The sequence below is a fragment of the Orbicella franksi genome, chromosome 10 (assembly GCF_964199315.1).
Source record: "Orbicella franksi chromosome 10, jaOrbFran1.1, whole genome shotgun sequence".
NCBI lineage: Eukaryota > Metazoa > Cnidaria > Anthozoa > Scleractinia > Merulinidae > Orbicella > Orbicella franksi.
This window is the reverse complement of record NC_138154.1, coordinates 19,865,605-19,877,432: the sequence shown is the minus strand read 5'-3', so window position 1 is coordinate 19,877,432 and position 11,828 is coordinate 19,865,605. Positions and strand designations below refer to the sequence as shown.

Below are 11,828 nucleotides of genomic sequence, written 5' to 3'. Positions count from 1 at the left end.
CAGATCATCGCCTTGGTTTAAAACTTTTGCTTCCGGGCTTTTTCACTGTGTTCCCGAGCTAGGCTGTTTAATAACAATATTCAAAGCAAAGACATTGTAATTAATATATTTCGGCAGCTTTTCTGGAACGGCAGTTGGAAATATGGCAACGGACGCAGAGAAATCGAATCTGAGATACGCTGGAAAAGTGACCATCGTGACCGGAGGATCCAAAGGAATTGGTGAAGGAGTAGTCAGAGAATTTGGTAAGAATGTCACGAACAAAACGTCCTCAAATGTAGGTTAAAACAGTTATAAGTCTTCTCGCCTCAATAGTACTGTACTGTAGTGTAGTGTAAAAGTCTCTCTTAGTACAATGCCGAAAAAAAGGAAGCCTTATTAACTAGACTACTCCATTGAACTTAATCATGTGACTTCTTCATTCGGTCACGGGATGCCCTTCCACCCTTCTTCTGCTTGTGGAATTTTCACATCAATTACTTATCTGTACCATTGTGTCGAGTTCATTATTATTAGTACAGTGTAATGGACGGGTGAAGTGGGAAATTACTTTTATAGGAAAAATATTTTGGCTGAACCTCCCCTATATAGGGTTTTTCAGGAACAGTGAATTAAAAAAGAGATGCAGACAACATTCACAATGATAAAATCATTAACATTCATTAATAAAAACTAGCGGTAAAAAACGACGTTTTGATCTCTCTGAGATAATTTTCAAGTTGAAGAAAAAACGAATGAAATATACATATATACGTACAAATTAGGGCAAATTAGGGCGTACAAAAAAGAGCAGCATGGAACAGTCCCAAGTGACATATATCGTGATTTTAAGATCTTGAGAAAGTGCCAAAGTAAATTCGACTGCCTGATCTACGAAATGCTCTTTATAAAGGAACTTAAGCCAACCTTGAACAAACAGTCAGATTCAATCTGTACAAATTTATTTATACAGGTTTTTTTTTTTTAATAGTATTTTATTATTTTAACACTTACATTTTAGCGCTTGTATTTACATATTTTATCGTTTGACATTCTCACGCCCTAATTTGTACTTATATATGTATATTTCATTCGTTTTTTCTTCAACTTGAAAATGATCTCAGAGAGATCAAAACATTGTTTTTTACCGCTAGTTTTTATTCTGAAATGTTTTCAAAAAAACTACTTATAAGAACATTCATTAAAGTGGATAAAAATATGCGTAGTCAAAAAAGAAAGACAGTCTATTTTCACTTCCCTTATATATTTTCACAGGTCTCCAGAAACATGTTCTAAATAAACACCTCTCTCCCAAAGAAGGAAGTGGAGTAAGATGATAAAAATGAAAAAAACACTACTTTGACTTTTTCAGGAAAAATATTATTCTGAAAATACTCCAGAACTTTTGCACTTCATCTTATTCAGTGTTCTCTACATAAGCACTGGTGACCAGTGAAAATCACTGTTTAATAGTCCTGGGCATTCCAGCTATTTTTGAAATAAATGATGAAAAAACTATGTTAAACCATTAAGTTAATAGAGGGGAATGGTTATGAAGGCCAGCAAACATCAAAGGAGCGAACAAAGATGTCAAGATTTACGTTGGACAGTCCACGACCTTGCACAATCTTTTGTTTTGCACTCAAATACTATGCATGAATTACATAACCAAAATGTTTCTATTGGTTAGTTCCTCAGTCAGAAGTAAACAATTATTGCGTTTTGTACACGGTCAAGGCAAAAAAAGTGAACAAAGACAAACAACAACGAACTTTGGCAGATTCAAAAAAACCATTCCCCTCTATTAACTTTGATGTAACTTTGGAACAGATTTTAAGTTTTACAAGATTTCTTTACCTTTTATTACCTTTCAAGGCTGAAAATAAATAATTTAAATGTAGATGAAAACCTGGGAACAGCAGCTCATACTTTGTGTAAAATTAAGTGAAATGTCTATCACTTATAATGCACAAGTTCTCATCATGACAACCAAAAGTTCATGATTGACTTAATAGTTAAGGTTACTAAATTGAACTTCTGAAGATATGATTATTTTGATGTTAATATGAGTATTAAATGCACAGACGTCTGATAAAAATCAAAATAACGTTTTCGCCCCTATTTCTTTTCGGTTTGGAGGTTCTGCAAATTGTCAGTGCTGCTTTCTACACAGCAATCTCCATCTGCTTCAACTTCCATTCTACTTTTGGGAGGACCTTTCTATTAAATAAGTATTTGTTTATGCATGTATTGCAATGTCACACCACGTCTTGCATTGAGTGTATATGTCAAAGAAGAAACTAGAAAATTAAAGTGCTATTGCTAGCATGGCTACTGTTCAGAGTTAATAATTGTAATTATAACTATGGATGTATTTAACAATCCTCAGGATGCTCGCTGGCCTCTACTTTTTCTGATGGCTAGGTTACACACCTTGCTTTGAAGTGTCACCTTCAAGTGAGATGTTTATTCTGGCATTTCCCCTCCTTAATAATTTCTTTAAGTTTGCACAAATTTAGTCATACCATGAGTGCTTATATATGTCTAAACATGATCATTGAACTGGAATATTCCAGTGTTAGTAATTTCTTATTGAGTTTATTTATATCACTGCTTTAAATAAAATATCCTTTTTACTTTTTTCTAGTTAAAGCTGGTTCCAAAGTTGTTTTTTGTTCAAGAGGGGGTGAGTATGGTAGATATAGAATAATTTTAAATTTAAAACAATTTTTTTTTTGTAGAAGCTGTAAGTAAGTTGTTCAATTTTAGCTCCCAAGCAAAGTAACTTTTCAGCAACCCATGACTGGCTGGGTATGAAACCCCTGGTATATTTTCAAGCACTGAGTTTCCTACCACCAAAATTATCACTGACAATAAAGTGAAAAATGTTCAAGATTATATAATATTACTCACTTGTGTGTTATATTATCAGTAAATCCCTATGAGGCTGTTTGGAAGCAGAGATTAAAAAGCATTTAATAAACAATTAAAAATTACTGTGTTTTTCATATGTAAAAAAATATATATATCCATTTTGAACATGATTTAGATGTAATGTCATATTTTGTCATTGAAAATCCTTTATAATAGAATTCATTTTCTTTGATCTCAGTAACTAAAAGGTAGAAGTTCAAATAGAATTGAAAGCATTGCTTAGGAGTAATTGAGGGTGCAAGAAATTATTTTGTTTGCTGGTGAGCCACTTGTTTAATAGAGAGAGTAATGGCTAAAGTATAAAGTGTATTGTGACCCTGCATGTTTAGCTTGAAGTTGTCATTAAAGGCTTAGGGACAATGATTATTTATTATCTACTAGACAGTTTGCTGACTAGCAACTTTTGGGATCATATGCACTTGAACTTTGTCTTGAATCTTGGTAGAATAATTAGATCTAACCAATGAACCTTGACGTTAGTTACTGTGTTTTCCAGAACACAATTCTAATTGTTGATTATTTTGTAATATAATAATTATAATAGCTGACGACGGAAAAAAGCTTGAAAAAGAATTGAATGATAAAGGACCTGGGGAAGCATACTACATAAAATGTGATGTCACTATAGAAGAAGATATAAAGGTAATTAAACACATCACCAGTACTTGAGTAGATGAGCTTGGGAGCTTGTAACTTAATTTAGTTGAAGGTTGGTCAAGCCCTAAGCTGCCTTTGAGCCGTACTAAACTGAGATGACTACTGGCCAGCATTGTCTTGAGGTTATCCTTGCCTAAATAACATGTGCCCTTGTTTAAAACTATTCATTCACTAAGTACATGTAAACTAATAAATTTAAAGTGAATCATCAAGTGAACATTTTCAAATTGAAGTCAGAGTTGTTGGTTATAACATGGTCCCATTCTAATCTCGATACATGATTACAGTAGACTGAAGATTTTTTTTAAAATTATACCCAACCAAGGCCATGAAATTAAAACTTTTAAGTAACGACAGCTGTCAAGTTAAAAAATAACTGTTCAGTGGTGGATTGCTTAGCATTATTAGACAGTGCATACATGTACATGTTCCAAAAAAGCTTAAAATAAGACCTTTTGATCTTATTTGCATTAAAAGACTAATTTCCTATGATAGTGAAAAAAAAAAAAAAAGATTGCAATTGGTAAAAATAACTTTTTAGTTGTATGATTCAAATATACATATATATGTAGAGCATCATTAAAGATGTATCATATTTTATATTTCTTAAGAATTTAGTGGACAGGACGGTTGAAAAGTATGGCCGTATTGACTGCCTGGTAAACAATGCTGGATGGCGTAAGTTGATCACTGATCACTCAATGACTGGACTCAATGGAAACATTGTGTTTTTTGGCAATGTATTAACTTCATTGTTTATTGACTGATGGGGGAGTGGATTAAAATATTTTGGTGTAGAAGAAACAAAACTCACTGTTCCCCGTGGGTCCAGCCTGTTTTCCACTGTTTGCCATAATTAACTTTAATCCTGCAACTTTCTTTCTGTTGATAATTCATTATGCAACCACAGATTTGCACAATCTACTTCCAAATCCAGTGCTCAAGGTACTGTATTGTCCCTGGTGGGACCCCCATATAAAATGAATAGGGGTGCTTGTCAGAACTTTTTGGAATCCCTTAAGAGGTATTTAGCAAGGTCCTGTTTTTGGCGTGGCTTTAAAATTTTTTCACCCCTGAAAATATACTGTCCAATGAATGTGCATTCTTTTATTGATGAGTTGTGAATTTCTGGTGTAAATAACGTAAAATTAAAAATCAGTTGTCAAATATCTCTTGTCACATTTTTTTGGCTCAATATCCTAAAAGGTACTGCAAAAGCCCCCACTGTGGACCGTTTGAGGCTAAACACCCTTAGAGGTACCAAAACCACTTTTTTAATCCCTAAAGGGCACAAAGGGCATCCCCGTTTTTTTCATATAGGAGTCTTCCCCCTCCCCGGGTACTGTTTCCCAAGGGAATTGCAGGAGGCATTTTATATGATATGTTTTTATCAATAATAAAGTAGTTCAGTTTCACAGTTATGAAAAAGTGCATGAAGTCCTCGAAAAGTTGGAATCACTGTAGAACGTCCTTGAAAAAGTCTATTTGTAATACTTGCTCGCAAGGCTAAAATGTCTTTCAGGAACTTCTTTACAGATCACTTTAATGTCTAAAATCTTTAAGCCTTTAACACATATTATATATTCCATCAAACCAATCTACTGGATGTCCTTGATAATTCAGTTAAAAAATGTCATCGATAGCCAATAAAGATATGAAACAATTTCTTTTGAAACAAATGTGTCACTGAAGTGTAAATAGAAATCAAGAGGAACACAAATTCAATCCCACAGGTTTTATTTGTTCTGGCAGATCCCCCTGAGAAAACAGTGGACAACACATCAGTTGATGAATTTAGAAGCTTGCTGGATCTGAACCTCGTCAACTATTTTATATTTTGCAAAGTAAGAGCACCAAATATTAAGATGCTTCCAGATCTCATAGCATGAAAACATAAATTTACTGACTGTGTAAAGCTGACGTAATGTAGTTGTAAATTTCTTATTTTAACAGCTTTATCCTGCCTTTACATTTTACTGTCTAGTATCCCATGCAGTTGGGTGTAGATATACTTCTTGTTGCTGCATGCTACAAAAACTGGAGACATGTCGAACATATGCTGGTTGGATGAACCACTGCACTGGAACCCTGGCTTTATGTTCAGGCTGAAACAGTTCAAAAACAAAATGCCTAAAGTAACAATAGAAGAAATGTACCTGTATTAGATGTTTTGGTGTATAGTATTGCTGTATATTTTTACAAGTTGTGCCGTATTTTGACGAGCCTGTAGGGCAAGTCAAAATGCAAACAACATTTTCCACTGCACAAATAACTGTACAATATCGCTGTATATTTGTACTGTTATTGGATGGAATTCGCTGCAGTTGGATAATAAGTCTATGTAGTGCTCCTTCTTCTTCTAAAGTCATTTCTTTGCAATGTTTAATTCCAGAGAATATCCATACCTCCCCTATGGAAGGGATATTTCCCCTCTAGAAATTCCGATTAAGCTTCATACATTTCTTTAAAGTTTTTGGTCTATCAGAACCTCCCACCCCCACAGGAAATTCCAGTCCCCCTATGAGGGGAGTACCGAGTACAGATGTTTTCTGGGACTGCGCAATGGTATATATTGCTCTTCATGTAAATGCCATACATAAATTTATTATTATTATTATTATTATTATTATTGTTGTTGTTATTAATTATATATTATTATTATTATTATTATCATTATTTTTGTAAGTTTTACTGACCTTTGTTTTCATATTATCGTAGCTTGCTTTGCCACACATTCGGAAAACGAAGGGAAATATCATCAACATGTCAAGTTTAGTGGCACAAATAGGTCAGCCAGGAGCTGTTGCATATGTGGCAACCAAGGTAAACCTTGATTTTTACTTCCATTTGCATTTGGTAAATCATTTGATTAATGTTCAAACTTATTTTAAATGTCACTCTGTTTGTAGGGCGGAATAACTTCTATGACAAGGGCTTTGGCAGTTGATGAGGCAAAATATGGAGTGCGAGTAAACAGGTATTGAGAGATGGGCGCTTCTTTCTGTTCTTGTACCAACTATGTGCAGCATGTTAACGTGCAGTTTGTTTCACTGTACCATTAAGGATATCAATCAATTCTTGTACAGTTAAGTAATAGAGCACTTTTTCCGTGTTTACATGGCGTCATCTATACTCATTCAATGAGGGCTGGGAGATTTTGAGGCAGTTATGCAAACCTGAGACGTAGCCGAGGGTTTGCACAACTTTCGAGAACTCTCCCAATCGCCGAGTGTTGAGATGAGGCTATGTAAACATGGAAAAAGCGCTCTATTGCTTTTATAAAATAATTCTCAAAATTACGCATGCGTCTAAAACGTCACAACCGTGTTTACATATACTCTCATCTTAACACACCGATCGACCAATGAGAGCGCGCGTAGTAGCTTAGTTATTTCACAACATGCAATTTAAAAAATCGCGTAAAAAAACTGTTCTCGTTTGTGTAAAGTCGCGTTAATTTCCCTCTATTTTCGTTTATTTAAGTCGGGTTTTCGTATACCTTAATTAACATGAGCGTTAATTTCCTATTTATAAGGAATGTGGGAGGTTAAAAATTCAATGTTCTTTTGTGGCTGGGAACGAGACTAAGTGTCCCCTTCTGGGAGATTCTCGAGCACAAGAGGTGTCTGTCTGTAGAAATGAAATATAAATGTCAGATGTTAAAGCGTTTCTAAGTATTTTTTTAGTATGTGCGCATTGCGGGCCTATTTTTATGAGTTTTGACGTCTTCTCCACCTTACCAGTGTTTCACCAGGTAACATTTGGACTCCATTGTGGGATCAATTGGCTCAGGCCTCAGGTAACTTTGAGAAAAGTAAGAAAGATGGTGAAGAAGCACAGGTAAGTGACATGATATTTGTAAGTGCTGCAAAAGGCTTCCACTGTTTTCTGTACATCTAGACTACAAGCCTTACTTTGACCCGAAAACTTACTTTTAAGGTAAAGCTATGAACAAGCAAATAAACAAACAAACACACAAGCAAGCTAACAAAACAACAAAACAACACAATCAGAACGAGGGGCAATTTCATACAGGGTATTAATTAAGTCGTTAGTGATGAACAAAGGATGGCGCTAAAATGGAAGGTTCAACATCACATTCAAAAGACGATAACAATGCAAAACAAGATAAACAACATGTTTTTATCTATGAATCCCAAATCAAACTGGAAACGAGATTCCCGTTTCATGGAAAACTTATTATTAGGAGCATAAGCACACAGAGTCACAGGCGGAAACCGAAAGTCAGATGTTTTCCGGGCGTTGTTAACGAGATCGAGAACGTTCCAGCCAATGGCAGCGAAAGCGCATTAGGTCCTAGTTGCTGTTCACGACTTTAAAAACTTCTTAGCAGGCTTGCTTCCTAATGTTAAATTGCGGCGCACAGCTTCTCAGCAGACGACGTTTCACGTTTCACGCAAAAATAATAGAGTTCTAAATCACAGACGGAGTCGGTGGCGTAATGGTTAGCGCGATGGACTCCGGATTGAGCGGTCTGGGTTCGAGCACTCACCGGGATCATTGCGTTGTGTTTTTGGGCAACACACTTGACTCTCCCGGTGCCTCTCTCCACTTAGGTGTATAAATGGGTACCGGTGAATTTAATGCTGGGGGTAACACTGCGACGGACCTGCAACCAATCCAGGGGGAGCAGAAATACTCCTAGTCTCCTCACGCTACAGAAATCGGGATAAGCTCCGGCTGCGTGGGCCAGTGGTGCTGACGTTTTTGATCCATGGACGCCAACCAGAATTTCGACGCGTTGTCAGTCCCCGCCAGCGTTTACAACTTGCTTTTTATTACCGAAAAGTATACAAATCGCGCCAAAGAAGAGAAAATTCAACTTCCGGGTTGTGTCCCTATGTTAAAAATGCATGTGCTTGAGCTCCTTGTGTGAGATCACGACTAACGAAAAAGCACAAGCCTCTTAACAGTGAAACAATTCTCCTCTGTGATATTCACATGAAAAATCTTTTTCGAAAGTTATCCAACTGCAAGAGTCTCATTACAGTACTGCGTTTTTTTCTCACAGCTGCTTGGCCGTATGGGAACGCTTGAAGAATCCGGTCAAGCTTGTTTATTCCTGGCTGCTGAAGCCACGTTCACAACTGGTATTGACATGCTGTTGAGTGGAGGCGCCGAACTGACTTATGGAAAGAAAACACAAGTGGAGACTGCCTAGACGAAATGAACTTATTTTTCATTGACGTCAAGGGCAAGGTCGTACAACTTCATTTTCTGACCAGGGGCGCTTTCCATGCGGCGAAAAATTTCGGTTTGAATTTCCGAAATTTCTAATGGCGAAAATTTCCGAAAAATTTCTTACCGGAACTCGTATTCCATTTGATTTTTCTTCCCAGAAAATTCCGGAATTTTCAGTTGAATGGTTCGTATTTCAGAAATTTATCCATGTCGGTTCTTCCAAGTAAACTTCCGTACAAATTTAGTTGAATGGAAAGCGCCCGAGGTCTCGGTTACCTATATCGGTTTTAAATAGTTTTAAGTTATTCAGAATTGCTTTGGTTTTGCCTGCTGGTTGTAAAGACCCGTGTCACGATCTAATCCAATCAGATGCAAAACCATAACCAATCACGAGTTGATCACGTGCGTTTTTCCCGTGCTTTGTAGCCGTTTCATTTACTTGCTTTGTGTTCTGATTGGTTCATTGTGTTGTTAACTTTTGTTCTGATTAGTTGTTGTGATTGCTTTATTGTCAGTTTCACAACAGTCGCCTGAAGACCACTCTTAGCCGAACAAATAAGGATTACTGATTTCCTGGGATCACGTTTTGACCTGCATGTAATTACTTTCAGTTCGTGCAATCAATTTTATTTTTGTTCGATCTTTTGTGTATGTCATAGTTTTCATAATTTTAACTAATCAAGAGGTTTTGTCCAATGTTAAGAGTATTTTGCGAGCAACATAATTACTAAAGTAGGGTGGCCCCGCCCTTGTAATAGTTTCTATAAAAGATTTAAGAACAAAAATTAAATGTAATTATTAGGCTTTTAACGCGTTGCTTCAAAGTAACCCAAATCTTTATGAAAAAAATTGAAAAAAATTTAGATTACTAGGCTTTTAGTGCCTTGTTTAAAGCAACACAAACCTTGGCTTTAAATTATAGAACGGACTTTTCAGCCATGTATGCCAGACTGCCATTGCACTAAAAGTGTAGGTGGAGGTCGAATATACTTTGTAATGCGTTATTTGCCGGCTGGAGGTCCGGCGGTTTTGAGAAAAACTTTGCCGAAGTCTTGATTTTTTAAACTCTTTTTATATAACTATTTCAACTACTAGACGTTAGTTTTTTTTTTTTTTACTCTATTTTTATAACTATTTTATACTATTAGACGTTTTATATTTTTAGAAATTGTATTTAGCAGGGCCCCTCTGGATACCAGCCACTGTGCTGAATGGGCCACCCTGCATAAATAAAGTTTTACCTACCTACCTACCTACCTTGAGCACGTTACTCGGCCTACGGTCTCGGGCTGTTTCAAAGCCAAGGCAAAGTTTTTCTCGATACGGACTGACCAAACAGTGACCGAAGTCGGCAAATGACGTTTTCTATTTTTTTTTCTCTTTTACAAACTACTAGTCACAATTAATAGCGAGAAAATTTGAAATCGCAAAACTACGCAGAGAAACAGTTTTTTACGTTTATATATCAAGTTTAAACACTTCCAGAGAAAAAAAAAACTTCCTAGTGCATGAAAGAGTTAAGAAAAGTTCTGCCTACACCAAATCAACCCCCCCCCCCCCACAAAAAGAAAATTAAAAAAATTCCACCTCCTCCCCGCAAATAAAGTTAAATGGTTCACTCGTTGTGATATGTATGAGTGGGAAGCCAAGGGGCTTAGGGTGACACAAGCAGCCTGAACTTTCACTCAACTGTTTTTATTTACATTTAATATATGATGATTATCTATAGATAATGTAGGAACCTTTATATTGCTTTGAAGATAGAAGATAGATTGATTTAGTAATTAAATGACTAATTGACTGATCGACAAGTTCCATTTACAGCTAGTATGTGTTGGTTTATATTGATGCTGTGACTTTAACAAGCCTGTTTACCATGCGTCCCCTCATAATCCGAACAAGCTCTAAGCTTTGACTGCTACACCGTACACTGCCGCTTAGAAGCCTCCCCCCCGGTTATAGGCCTATCTACCTATAGACAGATTACGTACGATTATAAGCCTCTCCCGGATATAAGCCCCCCTTTTTATTTAAAATAAAATGAAATCGAACCATTAAACAATTAGATTATGAGCTCGACATTTCTATCACGCATAGAAATCGAGAGCGAATAATCTAATTGTCTTAGTATAAATCTACTAGTCGTTCAAAGCTTTATCGAAATCCTCTTCACAGACACCTGGAAAAGGCTAAGAAGCAGCCGTGATTTTGTTAGCAAGGGCACACTGCTACGCTACTCACTATCTATCAGAGAATAGATAGTGGGTAGCGTAGCCAATCAGAGAACGACACTTGTGATGTAACGCTAGTAAATTTATACTAATATTAATTATTAAAACTTATTTAACTTAATTTGATTCACCCATTTCAAGAAAATTTACTTAATCAGTCCTCTAGGACTGTATGTCTGATCTAATCTGATGGGTTGTAGACTAGTTTTCTATAACTGGCGCCACTGCCGTGAACAATATTTAGCTCTTATTAACCCCACCAAAGAAGAGAAGAGTCGACACACCGCGAAATAATGAGCCTACCTTAATCTCCGTCGTCCTTTTTTTTGCTCTCGCCCCAATCTTCACGCGACTACCAGGCGAGAAACTTGGCTCCTATGTGGAACGCTGTCAACGCACGCTACGAAAGTACCTTATTACATGATATTTTTGCGACACGTTAATTTCGCGAATTTCGCTATCTAAAAAAATTGCGAGATTGAAGTGACGCGAAGAATAAGTGTCGTGAACATAACATGACGCGAAAACTAAGTGACTCGCATTATGTTACTGTTAACATATAGTCCAGCCGATGCGTTTTTGTTACTTTCGACGTTATTGAACCTTTTGATACAGTCGTTTACTAAATTCAAGGTCGTGTAAGTTACACTGCCAAGGAAATAAATTGTGTGTTACTCGAAAACGCGAAGTTAAAGTGATTCAAAATACAGAATTACCGCCAAATCGCGGAATTTGAGTGTCGCGAAATGTGCGCACCTCAAAATCGCGAAATAAACATGTCGCGAAAATTTCATGTAAATAAGGTAGCAGTCGTCATAGAAAAGG

At 36.4% G+C, this 11,828-nt stretch overlaps 1 protein-coding gene across 1 annotated transcript; it reads left to right on the top strand.

Moving 5' to 3' along the window:
- The first annotated feature begins 22 nt into the window (after window positions 1–22).
- On the top strand, window positions 23–10,589 carry LOC145500809 (L-fucose dehydrogenase-like). The gene is made up of 9 exons (XM_081480347.1): window positions 23–245; window positions 2,627–2,665; window positions 3,458–3,555; window positions 4,182–4,248; window positions 5,323–5,414; window positions 6,289–6,393; window positions 6,480–6,547; window positions 7,314–7,410; window positions 8,603–10,589. The coding sequence occupies exons 1-9, from the start codon at window positions 143–145 to the stop codon at window positions 8,750–8,752; spliced, it is 819 nt and encodes a 272-aa protein (XP_081336473.1). The 5' UTR covers window positions 23–142; the 3' UTR covers window positions 8,753–10,589.
- Window positions 10,590–11,828: the final 1,239 nt, after the last annotated feature.